General features: G+C 35.0%; 1 protein-coding gene across 3 annotated transcripts in view; it reads right to left on the bottom strand.

Moving 5' to 3' along the window:
- The window catches only part of BARD1 (BRCA1 associated RING domain 1), an 87273-nt gene that overhangs the window by 8519 nt on the left and 63105 nt on the right, over nucleotides 1-15649 (bottom strand). For all 3 annotated transcript variants that reach the window (XM_033230382.1, XM_033230383.1, XM_033230384.1), the window contains 2 exons: nucleotides 10643-10775; nucleotides 9988-10080 (listed from right to left, as the gene is read on the bottom strand). In XM_033230382.1, coding sequence (XP_033086273.1) covers nucleotides 9988-10080; nucleotides 10643-10775 — 226 coding nt within the window. The remainder of the gene's footprint in view (nucleotides 1-9987; nucleotides 10081-10642; nucleotides 10776-15649) is intronic.

Here is a 15649-nt window from a genome sequence, read left to right as displayed (position 1 = left end):
TATTTAATATTCTCCCTGAAAGGCACATCACAATCTTCTTGAGCTTAGACACATAAAACAGCACTTCAGCACTACATTATGAGGCCATTTTAAATAATAAAATCATCAACAAAAATGCAAAAAACATGGCATCAACAGACTGTGAAAGGGCCACTTGTTTACAGTGTGAGAGTAGGAAAAAGGAGGCAAGTATCACCTTGTTTGACCTCAGCTGGGGACACACCTGTTTGGCAAGTAAAGTTCTTCACTACTCTGTACATGTCTACAAAAGCACTGTGAGTATTGATTTGGGGATTACAAGAAAAATTTTAGCAAGTAAGAAAACTCACAAACACAGAATCCACGAACAATGAGGATTTACTGTATATTACTTCCAATTCAGGGGAACTGAAACGCTAAGAAGTTAACTTGCTTAAAGCCATTCAGCCATTAAGTGGCAGAATGTGAATCTGAACCTAAATCTGCTTAGTTTTCTAAAGGCTGTGTATTTCACACTGGAATATAACTTAGTGGTACACAAGATAAACCTTGGGTATTATCTTAGCTTGATGTGCATATGTCAAATGCTTAAAAGCTGCTTGAATTGAGTGTTCCAAGATGTTGTTTATTATAAAAAAGGCCAGAAGCAGAAGACTAACAACTGAGTACTCCATCTCTCCAAAAGCAGAGGTTTGTCAAGAGACGGAGTCTTTCCTGAATTGGGTCATTAATGCATATTCAAATTCAACATTCACACTCAGGACATCTATAATTACCCATCATGTCAATCTTAATTTGTTAGTTTTATCTGTGCTTTATTTGACACTCATCTCTCTCTCCCCCATTATTTTTAATATAAAAATCATATTCACCCAAGTTTGCTCAGCTGAGTTTCTGAATCTTTTAATTTTAAATGATCATAAATGTGCTTTGAAAATTGTTTTTTACATATAATAAAAATTATACTCTAAAAAGGGCATAAATTTTAATAAGCACTCACTGAATTAAAAACTACCTTTCTAATAAAGCTAATATAAAATATTAACTTTATTATACATTGAAAATGAGACTCAAAATTCTTGACTAGGTCAAAATACCATACTAGAAGCCCTGCCAGTGTGCTGGAATTATGTCATGTATTGTTTCTATATTAAAGATCAAACCAAAAACCATCAGGAATCCAGTGAAATGGTTAACTCAAATTCACTATATGTAAATTTTTTAATTTTCCTCATTACATAAGCAGGTATTCTGCTTCCCAAATCTATTCCCCTTCCCAAATCTCCTTCCCAATGATACTTGCAGAGTGTTCATAATTGTATCTTTAACTGAATATGGTGGCACAGAAAGTCAAGGACTGAACACTTCTATGATATCTCCTGTATCAAATGAATGGCTAATGTCTAATTGCAGAATTAAGTAGGCTGTGCTTACGTCAGCTGCTTCTCCATTTTATGGGTTGATTTGACTATTTACAAGAAATACATTAAAATGACATCTATTGCTCCTGACAACGTGCTGGCATTAGTCAATCAACAGAATTTAACCTTAATAGATACCAGAATCCAATAAGCATGGCATCAAGAAAAAAAAGATGGCAGATACCAACAGGGCAGCATGGTAATTCAATGGGAAGGAGCCAGTGTAAGTCTTAATTCATTAAGTATTCAGTTTCATGAGAGTTGTGTAGTAAGTTTCTGTCAAGTAAGGCAAATCCAATGTTCTAATTATAATGATTGAGTTAAACAAATACACTCCTCTAATATGCTTTTACTCCAAGCAACAGTTTGCAAAATTCTTATGTCATCTAAGACCAACTAAGGAAGAATGAAAGTAGCTCTTTTTCTTTTCCTGAAAACAAAGGAAGTTTCCAGGTCTATAACTACATTTGAATGGTGGCAAAGTGTTTTATTAGAGTTGCTGTCACAGCATAGAAAATCTCAAGAATTTTTTCAAAGCTGGGAGTGACATCTACTCCAAGGATTGTGACTCAAATGCCTACAAAAGCCAAGTAGATTACATAAATGTGTGAAGAACCTGGTATGAAGTGGTAGGAAGCTATGGAGACTATAACAAACATCATACCTAAATATATAAAATTTAATTATGTTAGAAAAAACCACAGACATTGTATTTCCTTCAGCCCTCAGAGTCCTCAGTCTACCAATTTGAAACTTCTGATGCTTTGTCTAATCAACCTCTTTTATAGATAAGGAAACTTAAGTCCCAAGAGATTTAAGTGGCTTTCTCAGTGACACAACTGAGATGAGAACTGAAATATCCTACATGTCACATCTCAAGTTTTTTTGTTAATCTTTATTCTTAGTTGGAACAACGTGTTTACTCAATCTGACATGCTAAGGTTGCTACTCTCTAACTTGTACCCTGTGAGTTTCAGAATGATGACATACTCCATAGACATTACCATAGTTACAAGTTCATATCAACTTCCTACTGAACCTTTTTTAAGACAAATCAATTGAGTTGATTTACTAAAAAGTAAAATAAGAATGAAATGCTTTAAAATAAACTTTCAGTAATTCAAATGGTGATACATTATCAATGCAATGGAAGAATCTACCAGGCAAACATTACTTAATTAACTCAAGCCTAAATAATGGCTAACATTTTAAGATTTTATTTACAGAATAAAAGTTAAGCAATCTGCAGCAAGAATTTTTAACCTATTTTCCATTTAAAACACACTTACATCTTAAGATTTAAACTATTTTATATTTGTAATAAATAGTTGATAAAGTCCATCATTATTCCATCAGTTAGTAGAAAACAAACTCTTATACTTCCTTTTGAAGAAAAAAAAAAAGCAAAAAATGCAAATATAAGACCACATTTTACTTAGTTTTCTTGGCTAATAATTTCCTTACTAAAATTACCTTGCATGAATCAGTTGTTATTTATGTAAACATAACTTTTGCATATGCCAGAATGATACATACTTGAAATCATGTGTCAAGCCACTATCCTTATAAAATGCATGCTTTATTTCATCTTTGTTACTTTTCATATGTTCCTTTATAGTTGAAGGTTTTGACTGAAGCTATCACTTTGCAGAAACAAAGGAGGAACTACTTATCTATTAAAACTAAGAGATCCTTTTAGCCCAGATGTATTCCTGATCACGTTCTCCACTTCATGTAAGCTTTCCTTTTTCCCTGAGATCTTAATACTTTTTTAACAGAGGTAAGCAGCCCCATTCCTAAAGTACTGATTAACCCAAAGTAATTAACTCAAAAGTCATTAAGGTAGCTCTGTCTACCTTAGCAAAGCCTGGAATTTTTGCATAATAATGAAGCTTATGAATTCCAGAGCTACAACACTTTTCTATAAAGAAACTTCTACTGTACAGAAGGTATTCTTTTATTCTAAATTGCTAATAACCACTCTCTCCTCCTACCTCATAAAAGCATATACATCAGTAGATGTATGTTTCTATTTTAGCTGCATGGACCACTAATGATGGTCACGGATTTATATTAAGCTTACTTTTCCTATAATAAAAAAAATAATACAAATAAAAGGAAATTTAAAAAAGGAGGGTGTTCCTGAATCCACAGTTAAACAAAAATGATGAGAGAATACAATGAAGGTGGAAGAAAACTTCAAAATGGAGATCTGTTAAATGCCCAAAGGAGGAGACAATTATTAACTCTGCATGGAAAGCCCTACGTAGAATTTTCTCACTCTTCAAATCCCAGAGTAGTAAACAGATCCACATTTTAAAGGATTTTTACGCCAGACCTGGTGGCTCGCACTTGTAATCCTAGCACTTTAGGAGGGCGAGGCAGGAAGATTGTTTGAAACCAGGAGTTCAAGAACAGCCTGGGCAAGAAAGTGAGATCTCTGCCTCAACTAAAAAGAAAAAAAAAAATTAGCCAGGTATGGTGGTGAGTGCCTGTAGTTCCAGCTACTCAGGGGCTGAAGCAGGAGGATCACTGGAACCCAGGAGTTCATGGCTGCAGAGAGCTATGATTGCACCACTGCACTCCAGCCTGTGCGACAGAGTGAGGGAGGGGAAAAAGGGTTGTTATTCTTCTGGAATTAATGGCTATTTGTAACTGAAATAGCTATGGGAATCAGAATTAACCACTCTTAGTCAATACAAAATATCCAAAAAAAAAAAATTAAAATACAAAGTCAAACATCACTACTCCATATGAAAACAAACGTTCTAATAAAATATGTCATTAGATCTAAACCAGGGATGTTTAAACTAGGGATGTGTGTCACTCAAGATAACAGTATATAAGCAAAATAAACATTACAGAATTTCCTTTTGATTCTATTAAAAATCAGCACTCAGATTGTAGAAGCAAAACAATTGTTTAGCAAATGATTTTATTTTAGACTTTTTAGTCAAGCAGACTATAACAGCACCAAACTTTAGTAAAAAGGGAAATCACAATAGGCAGCCTACAACAATGACAAAAATGAAAAAACAGTAGCATACTATCACTGCAATTTCTGAAAAACTTAAGTAAAAGAACAGAGAAATGAGTTTGAAATTTGAAACTTCCATGGCCAAAAGTGAAAGGACAATGAAATAAAGGCTGAAAATATAAAATAAAGGCTAAATGTTCCCATTTAAGATTTGAGATATCTCATTAAATACTGTCGCGGGTCATTAAATCCTGGCTCCATATAAATATCATTTAGCAATTATTTATTTTTTGACATTTTAGTAAAAATTCTATCAGCATATTTATATGTAGAAATATATTTCTGCACATGACAATATGTGTAATTTGCTATTTTACCTAATGCATTGAGAAGCAGGTCAAATTCTATTGCAAAAATATATTATTATTTCATAATTTTTTCTTAGGCAAAACTTGGGTATCAATTCTAAGACCTTATATTATGAATAATATCAAAATATCAAAATAGTCTGTCTCTTGTATTATGAATATCAAAATTAACTGTCTCTATATAGGTATGGTTAAAAACCAAACAGTCTAATGTCCCAAAATTGTTCTATTAGTAAACTCACGCTTAGTGTTCTTTTGAAGTCATATATTAAAAGTTCAAATTTTTATGTAAAAATGTCTGTTCTGATTAGGGCAATCACCATATTCAACTGTATTTGGTGGGTATGCATTAAACAGGTATAAAAGACCTGGTGTATCAGACGGGAGGAATAAATACATGTAGGTTCGAATTTCCCTAATTAAGACCAAAGCCTTTCCCTATCCAATTAATCTTTAGAAAAGTGAAATACTTTCAATTATTACAACTTGAAAATTTGAAAGCATTAATTTATTCCTAGACAACTTAAATTTGATCTAACAGGCACCCATTATTTTTAAAACTGTTATAAACAAATAGTCCTCTTCAGTAATCCACCATTTACTGCTGTTTCTCTTTGATTTTTTTTATCCACATGCATGCACACATTTATATATTGTTGAAAGTGAAGATATAATTATTTGATGTGTTTAAAAGCTAAACAATTCCATTTTTCATATTTTAGTCTTAATATTTATCATATAAAATATGAATTTTTTCCAGAGAATATCTTCAAGCATTTCAGAATTTTCCTAATCTTTCATATGTAGGTCATATTCCCTACTTCTTGCTATTAGAAGTAACACTGCAAATACTTTCTTTCTTTCTTCTGTATTTCTTGCGTAGGGTAAATTCTCAGAACTGGGACTATTAGATCAAAGGATGTTAATTTTTTTTTATTCTTAGACAATCTTTGGTGGAGGCCTTCTGTCAGCATAAAGTTGCCTAATCAATCTTAATTTATAGGAATGTTTTGGTACTTTTTTTTATAATTAGCAAAGTTTGTACAGAATAAAAGTTGTATTTAATTTTAAAATTCCATTGTACTCTCAGTATCCATTTAAAGAAGAAAACTTGTTAGAATTTGTTTGAAAAGAATTAATGTGTTAGCCTGATTATGAGGTTATTACTTAAATGATGATGTAATGATTGTCTTCTAGGGTCCATCTCTCCTCAGCTAAAACAAAAATGAAAAAACACTCAATTTAGCCCTTCACCATCTCACAGACATAAATCCAGCATAAAATGTCTGGCACATTCCTTCAGTAATTCCCTTAGGTACTGGGGAATTTTACAACTTCGATAGCTGCAATTTTATTTAAACTTAGATGAGAGTGGAGAAGAGAGAAAGATTATTAAAGAAAAGATGACAGCAATCTGTTCTCCCCTTCATAATGAGATAAGAAAAGAAGATGCAGAATTAAGTTTCTTTTAGTAAAAAGGCTAAGATAGAAAAAAAATTTGAAAGCAGTGTACCGAAAGAACAGGTCAGTAGAAAACATTTTATCTTGGCCTAGTTTGCATCTTTAGGATACAGTTTCATCTTATTCATACTCTATGAGATTAGTAAGATGATTTATTATATACCTTCCATTCTTTTATTCTTATCACCTCTTTAATACGAAAATCACCCTTGTATGGGTGGCTACTAATGGCCTGTGAGAAATTAGCACCCAAACTAGGACTAAAGTAGAGGCTCCCTCACCAATTTGATGTTGAAGAAGGGACTTTTCTTATCTATAGCTCCTATTTCTGTAAAATATAAAATAAACATCATTCTGTAAAATATCTGTAAAAGAAATATAAGACTGGATAGTCTGTAAAATTATGGCTTAGTCTCAGAATCTTCATGCTAAGTTCGTTAATTGTGGCACTGTAAGATATTCTGCATAAACAATGTAGGAGAATAAGATATTAACCAATTAAGACAGAATACTTCAACAGAAAACTTCTCATAGTTAAATTTGGATCCAATGGATCCAAATCTTTTGTATAATTCTTTTTGTTAAATTGTTTAGTTTGTAAAATGAGTCGATTATCTACAGAAAAAATTACAAATAAAATTCCTCTTGAATCTATTTGGTTTATGAAAAATCTCATGAAAAGTTAATATGAAAGTTTCTTAATAGTTAATCCTGAAGTTTTATCTACCAGCAAGTTAATGGACAGACTCAAACATGAGACCTAGTTTTAAAAAGTCATAAATCTTTAAAATTAATTTTGAAAGCTTTGGTCCACCTATTATCTTTTAGTATGAATGGTTTTCAAATAGTTTTAAATAGCTTTGAAACATTTTAAAAAGTCAAACTAAGCCAGGTGCAGTGATGTGCACCCGTAGCACCAGATACTCAGAAGGCTGAAGCTGGAGAATTGCTTGAGTGACACCTCGTCTCTTGAAAAACAAAGAATCAAACTGAGATGCTTGATAGAAATAGAAAGTATAGAAACTTTATAGTATACAAACTATGTATAGAAACAGTTTCTATACATCTTCTATACACAGTATAGAAACTATGAGAAATATATATTAGGAAAGAAGTATTTGAAGGTTCTTGCCTTCTTTTTGTAAACCCAGTGACTACTTAAAGGAATTGTCTCAAACTTTGAACCTGTCTCTCTTTGGACTCTATATTAGAAAATATGAGGATATGAACTTCAATAAGGGATTCCATCCATCCTTTATCCTAAAAGAACCACTGATATTAGAGGATGTTATTCACTACTGTGAGAATCACCAAACAGCACACTATTAAGTCAGTCTGAGTCCATCAGTGATTCTATAAAAATGACACGGCCAAGATATTAAAGTGACAAAACCTACATTTCCCAAAAAAGGCAGATTTTATGGAAATGAATCATGTAGCCTATATAGGTAACCAAATGCCAGTTCAGCATATTCACAAGAACTAGACTCAAAAGTTAAGTGGTAAATGTCTTAACATTCAAAATTGCATATGGCTTCTTTATTACTGCAACCTTATTATGAAGAAAATCTATTTCTTCCTATAGTCACTGAAAAGGTCTCTGGCACAGGTTTGATACAAAAGCATCCCTGATCATGAAACCATTTTAAATGAATTTTTAAAACACTGAGGCTCAGTAAGACTTTCACAGATTTAAAAGGAAAAAGAAAGTTCAAAAGTAAGTGAGACGGCCGGGCGCGGTGGCTCAAGCCTGTAATCCCAGCACTTTGGGAGGCCGAGACGGGCGGATCACGAGGTCAGCAGATTGAGACCATCCTGGCTAACCCGGTGAAACCCCGTCTCTACTAAAAAAAAATACAAAAAACTAACCGGGCGAGATGGCGGGCGCCTGTAGTCCCAGCTACTCGGGAGGCTGAGACAGGAGAACGGCGTAAACCCGGGAGGCGGAGCTTGCAGTGAGCTGAGATCTGGCCACTGCACTCAGCCTGGGCGACACAGCGAGACCCCGTCTCAAAAAAAAAAAAAAAAAAAAAAAGTGAGACACATTAGTCCAATTACTTATACTTCTCAAACTCGTCATAACTAGGAGGGACTAATTAATAGGGATTGATGAGAACAGATGGAGTGGCATTGCTAGTCACAGCCTCTTAGCTGGATGAGACTGCATCGGTTGAGACAAGCATCACAAGGAAAGAAGTGGTAGCTGTATTTGAAAATGACATGAATACCAATTGATGAAAGAAAACTGTTTTACAAACCAAATCAACTTCAAACTATAGATTAAATTAATAATATAATTAAGATCTTGATAAATCAAGCATTCTACCATAAAACCTTCAAAGCACAAAGCCATAAAACCATTTTTGTAAAGTAATTTTAACCCATCAGTTGCTTCATAAAGGGTTTCATTAAATATACCCACTGTTCTTTTTTAACATCTTATTTAAAAATAATTATAGTCACAGGAAGTTTCAAAGGAATGTACAGACGTCCCACGTACCTTTCCTTCAGTGTCCAGTGTTAACATCTCACACCACTATAACATAATACCAACAAATTGACTTCAATATGATCCATAGAGCTTACTCAGATTTCAATAGTCATTTATTTTTTTGAGATGGAGTTTCACTCTGTTGCCCAGGCTGGAGTGCAGTGGCACCATCTCAGATCACTTCTATCTCCCGGGTTCAAGCGATTCTTCTGCCTCAGCCTCCCGAGTGGCTGGGATTACAGGCATGTGCCACCATGCCCGGCTGATTTTTCTATTTTTAGTAGAGAAGGGGGTTCGCCATGTTGGCCTGGCTGGTCTCAAACTCCTGATCTCAGGTGATCTGCCTGTCTCGGCCTCTCAAAGCGCTAGGATTACAGGCATGAACGACCGTGCCCAGCCTGATTTCACTAGCTATAAATGCACTCATTTAATTTTATCTCAGGTAGTCTTGTGTTACATGACCACTACTAACATCAAAATACTCAACTGTATTGTTCCCCATGTTCCTCCTTTGTAACCACTAATCTTTTGTAACCACTAATCTTTTGTAAATAATTAATAAACACAAAAAAGTGTATCTACTGTTCTATGTTAGCCATAGTATCAAAAGGAGATGTGTTGACTATTAAGGAGTAGAAAATAATTGTGTATGAGCTTTCTTTTCATTTTAAGTCCCAAGGGAATCCGAGTAGAACTGTGAGCGAGTGACGGTAGGGGAGGTGAGAGGCAGCTCTGAAGGTGGTGGTGGGTTGACTGTCAGCAAGAAGAGGGGAACAGGAACACATTTTCAGTGGAGGTCGAGAAAGCTCGTGTAGTGACTCCAACTAAAGTAGTACATGGCAGTCATTTCCCAACAGCTTCCTAAAAATACTGGATTAAATTAACTAAGACCAAAAGGGTGTTATGCAGGTCATCATAAAGGAAAAGTAATAAACTGCTTTCATTTCACAGACATGTCATGCCGTATATTTAAAACATGTATTATTAAATTCAATATATCATTTAACGGTAACAAGAATTGCTGGCTTAAAAGTGCACTATGTACTCCATTTACTTTTCATCGAAATAGTTGGTATTATAGGAAAAAAAGACTTTAAAACCAGAACATATGTGTATACATTTACTAAGAACATCTAAATGACACCATAAATATGAGAAGCTTTTTCAAAATGCTGTGACTAACCAGAGGTAAGAAAATTAACATCAAGTTCCTTAATCACAGGCATTAATAACCATAAAAAATGAAACTAGTCTAATTCATTTCTTAATTCTCTCAAATCCAACACTTACATTCAAATTTTAGAATCCAGCATCCATTGAGAATTCCAAGCATACACTTCAAAGTACTTTGAACTGCATCACCAGGAACAACAACATGAGTTACTAAAATACAAAAAAGGCAGTAAGAGACAGAAAGATATAAGCCAAAGTATTTCTTTGGCCTGCTTTGTATAACTAATCTATATTTTAAAAACTTGTATATGAATCTTCAAAGGCAAGAATTTTTACACTTAAGTGTAAGACTACTTCTATTTAGTACCTTGTTCTCTAACTTGGCCATCAATATGAAAAATCAGATCATAAACCATGTATCTTAAAGTCATATTGGCAAACACAAATTTTTATTTTATTTTCAAATTACACCTAAGGGATTATGACATTACACTGCACTACAATTTATTTGTCATTAGCAAAGTCACAAATTTGCTCTTCTGAAATACTGTCTTGTCCTAAAATATATGCAAATCTTTAAACTTTACATTTCCTAACTACATTGTCTATAAGTAGTTTATTACTGAAAAAAAACTTAGATTTATTACAAGATGCAAAGTATACAGCCATCACCCAATGGTTAAAACATATGTAAACTGTCAAAGGTAGTTCTCCAAAAGGATCATCTAACATTTTTTCCTACCCCCTCTCCACCAAAATTCAAAATCCTCACCTGTACTGTCAAACTCAGTACATTTTTTAGCCTTAAGAATTGCTGCAAGCTCACTGAGCATTTTCTGTTGTTCTGAAGAGAGGCCACTGCCTATAAGTACAAGAGGTCCATCCCTACGCTGCCCAGTGTTCATCTGTTAATATAAAAGGAGATGCCACAGTGTTAAAAACATTAGAAGACTAGACAAAGACATTAAACAGACTGTTACTTGATATAAACTTGAATTTCATTACTTAGTTTACTCTAATAATTCTCAGTAATTTCCAGTGAATCGACACCCAGAACCTTTTAATTATTTTTCTCTTTATTTTTCCCTCAAGAAAATGTCAATTGAGATAGCTCTCTATACCCAGGGCATCTTGTTTCTTCAATTTTAAATTGGGTCTCTCCAAGGTTTTACTTCATTCTGATACCAGTAAGTCCTTTTTCTTTCCCCAAGTAACCCAAAATATCCACTTAAAATCAGCAGTTCCCTATTCCACCTCCACTACCTTGTCCCAAAAGAGTAACTCAAACTTGGTCTGTTATTAAACTGACATTATCTGAAAAATCAAAGAATGTCAAGGCTTCTAGAACAGTGCTGATCTAAAAAATAGAAAACAAATTATGAAAATAGTAACCCCTCGAAACTAAGAAAAGAGAAAAACAGACAAATTAATTCAAAACTTAGGAGATCAGATCCATAAATAGTAAGAAGTCCATGCAGCTCATGACTAAGAAAGAAGTGCTCTAACAAAGACTAATAGTTTCACTTTAAAATCTAGACTTAGAATTCACAGAAGTTAAAGAGGACAAAAATAAAGAGAAGGTAACAGTGGATAGCATTAAAGCGGAGAAGTGAAAGACTCAAGGAAACAATATATGTCCATATATATCTCATATATATATATATATATTTACATAAAAGTGCTTGTAAATGACAGAATTCAGCTTATCTTTCCTAGTCACTAAATTGTAAGATGATGTAAAAATGACAGAATTCAGCACTTAAAAGTTCAGCTCATCTTTCCTAGTCACTAAATTATAAGATGATGTAACCACATCTAACCTAAACGTTATAAATACGCCTCACATGAAAATAAATAATTCAGTGTACTTTATGGATTATTCAATTACTCTTTGATAATATTTAAAAACACTACAATATTTCAAAAATTCTTAAGTTACACAAATACCATAAAAATAGAACACATTACTAAATACATCTAAATAGAACACATTACTTCTTAATATATAACACTACTTCAGCTACACTGGTTCTCTGCACAAAATACAAGAGTGAAAAAGATATCATTTCTAAATATAGCATATGATACTATTTCTACCAACCCAAGGAAACCATCAAAGTGGGTCAAGTATTTTCCTATCATACTTTAAAAAATTTGCATAAAAAATAGAAACTGGCACTCATTTCTCACAGTTAAAGAATGCTATAATAAAACATAAAGCAAACAGCTGCCAAAGCCACGTGTCTGATTTGGGGCGAGTGGCATGGGGGCTGGGGATGTGACTTGAATAAGCGTAGGTCTCTGACCCATGAGGCTCAAAAGAGGTGCAAAAAAACACCCCAAAGGTTGAATACCTTGATTTTATAGAGATTAGATACTATGTTCATTAGCATTAAATTCAAAGGAATAATTAAATAGGGTACTTTTTCTTAGATAAAATCATTAGTTTTTCTTAAGTTCATCAAAAATGGGGTTAAAAAATCTAGAAAAAAATCTTCTTAGATAAACATGCTGCTCAAAATGAATCATGAACGGAGAAGTCTCAAAACGAATGAATGATAAGGAGCTTTTTAAATTTTTAAAAGATTAGAGGTTACTTCTCAAACTTAAAGCCGTTTTCCAACAGCCACTAAATTTTACTTGAAACATAAAAATCCTAAAGGGGAAGCAGAGAAATTCAAACCCCTTCCCATCTGTGTGATATTCCCTAAAGCAGCTCACTGGACACCACTATTTAAAGGGTTCCAGACTAAGCTACCAAGCACTTGTGCTTGTTTCATAGGCAAGTATGTATCATAAAGAATACTCTAATGCTCATTCATGAATTCAGCAGACACTTACTGAACACTCAGTATGTGCCAAACACTGTTTGTTCTCAATGCTAGGGCTATTACAGTAAACAAAAGAGCTAGCCCCTGCCCTCACACAGTTTATATTCTACTTGAGAGGGGAAAACAAGACAATAAAATAAAAATACATTACATCAAATGAGAAATAGTATGGTACAACATAGCAGGGGAAGGGGGCTAGGCAGCATTGGGAGGTTGCTATTTAATATGCAGCAGCACAGAGTCCTCTCTGCTAAGACTGTGCTAGAGCTGTGTCTGAAGGGTGTGAGGAAGCTGGCCATGGGAACATCTAGTTCCTGGAAGAAAAAACAAACAAACAAACAGGTGGTGCTGCACACCTGAAATGAGAGTATGTTTGGTGGACTCAAGACACAGCAAGGCAGCCCATGTGACTGAAAAAGAGTGAGTGAAGAAGAGACTGGTAGTGGCTGGGGGAAGGTAGACTCCAGAGGTTCCATCTTAAGGACTGCACATTAAGAAACTACCCTTTAAACTTCAAGGACTTGATATTATCTTTTCCTTAGCCAAGTACCAACCATTAAGACAGTAATTAATAATATCCAAAAGGCCACGTCTACATGACATGCGCGAAGTATAGGTCTCTTCTACATAATAAGAACCCTCCTTTTCTGAAAGGCACTGCCACCCTCAGACTCCAAGAATATCATCAAGATATCTTTATTCTTGACACCTTTAAAATAATCATTTTCCAGCTTTTACATAAAAGGAACACCAGCAAAGGACAACTTTGTTATTCTACGCTGTCAGACTGCAAGTACAAATGAAGAAAACAAGTCAATTTACAGTTGCTGAGTATGGTGGGACTGAATGGAGTACTGACCTAAGGTTTCAGAAATGTGAGTTCTAACTGGTCCATTAATAAAGAAAAAAACAACCTTTTTTCTAAATGGCTGGTTAACCCTGGGGCAAATCAGCCTCTTTAGGTCTCACTTTTCTCATTTGTAAACGGGGAAAATTAAACTGCTGATTTCTAGCTTCTCTTCCAATTCATTACCAAAACTATAGTTTGGAACACATTTATAAGGCTGAAGTCTAAAGCAAAAGACACAGGGTATTCACGATACGAAAGTAACTAGCTCATGAAAGCATCTATGAGAGTATCAAACTGTAGCTACCTAAGGCTACCTCTTATCTTCAACAATGGCATCTATTACTACTCTTGTGAATGATCCTTGACCTCAGCTCCTCCCTTTCTGTTATTTTCCCCCATCTGAGCAGTACTAGATATGGTGAGTCTACCAACTCTCTCTAAAACTCCTCTTCTTCTCTCCATCCCCACATAACTACCATCTATAATTCCAGTCCTCAGCATTTCAAACCTGGACTCCAGTACTGCAGCTTCCCAATCAGCCTTCAGTCTCTTCCCACTCTCAGCTACCCTGCAGACAGTCCTATTTCAGTTACAAACACACTGAAGGTGCCCTATTAAGTCTAAACTCGTATCGGGGAATTTAAGGCTTTTCACAATCTGGTCCCAACCTAGCCCTTTACCCTGAATCCCTCTTAAACACACGTCATACTCCTCTCACAGTAAATGCTATAGTTTCTCAAATTCCTAAGGTCCTTTATGCCTTCTTGTCTCTGAGCAGCTGTTCCTTAGATGTGGGCTGCCATTCGCACCTTGTACACCTGACTGCAGTGGGGAATGTTGGCTGTCCCCTCAAAATCTATTGCTCACTTCCTCCACACTAATAGAAGCCCAGTTTTATTCAGGTAGCCTCCCTTTCAAAGACTGACCCTATCCTCCAGCCCAGGAGGGGCTATCAAATCAATTTCTGACAATAAGACACAGGGAAAGCCCACGGGAAGACTTTAGTGTCTCTTTTCAGTTGGCCACTGTCATATCTAGAATTGTGGCAATCATTCTACAACCACTAAAGGAAACTTCTTAGTGAGGACAAATCCCCCAAACTGAGGACGGCAAGGTAAAGAGTACAAAGAATTGGGTTCCTTGATGTAACCACTAAGTGCTAAATTAAGCAAATGCAGAGCTATCCTGCATTGGGATTAATTCTATATAAAATAATAAATTGTCTTTAAGCATTTGAGTAAAGGTTTTCTGTTACTGGCAGCCAACAGCATTCTATTAGATACTTTGCTAAAATGTTTACCCTGAAAGACTTAGGACACCTTCTCTGTGAAATTCTCTCTCTCTGTCTCTCTCCCCCTCTCTCTCTCTATATGCATATATATATTTTTTGAGACAGTCTTGCTCTGTTACCCAGGATGGAGTGTAGTGGCGTGATCTCAGCTCACTGCAACCTTTACTTCCGGGTTCAATTAATTATCATTCCTCAGTCTCCCTAGTAGCTGGGACTATAGGTGTGCGCCACCACACTTGGCTACTTTTTGTATTTTTCATAGAGACGAGGTTTCACCATGTTGACCAGGCAGGTCTCGAACTCCTGACCTCAAGTGATCCGCCCACCCCAGCCTCCCAAAGTACTGGGATTTCAGGTGCGATCCACTGCGTCTGGTCTTTCTGTGAAATTTTTCCTGACGTCTCCTGTAGTTTCTACTTACCTTGATTCTATTGTATATTTTTATAGCTTATTTTACAAATTTATTACAATGTACAGTAAAAGTTTTTACATCTGAAATCCCTGCTAAGCTATGGGTTCCTAAGAAACAGGCACTCTTTCCACTTTATCTCTAGCTTGTACCTCTCTCCTAAGCTCCATAGTTTCCTATCCAATGATCTATTCGATATCTCCATTTGATGTTTTATAGACATCAAATTGGCACATAGAACAATTGATTTCCTTCTCCATGGCAAAAAATGGCATTACCATCTACTTCACTGCTAAGGTCATACTTATTCCATTCTTTCCCCACACTTCATATGTAATCCATCTGAAAGTCCTGTTTAGATGCTTGCTAGTCTCCAGCAATAACAAACTTCTTTCTAA

The sequence above is a fragment of the Trachypithecus francoisi genome, unplaced genomic scaffold (genome assembly GCF_009764315.1).
Source record: "Trachypithecus francoisi isolate TF-2019V2 unplaced genomic scaffold, Tfra_2.0 Lachesis_group13, whole genome shotgun sequence".
Taxonomy (NCBI): Eukaryota; Metazoa; Chordata; class Mammalia; order Primates; family Cercopithecidae; genus Trachypithecus; species Trachypithecus francoisi.
The sequence above is the reverse complement of the archived record's forward strand: the minus strand, read 5'-3'. Positions and strand labels throughout refer to the sequence as shown.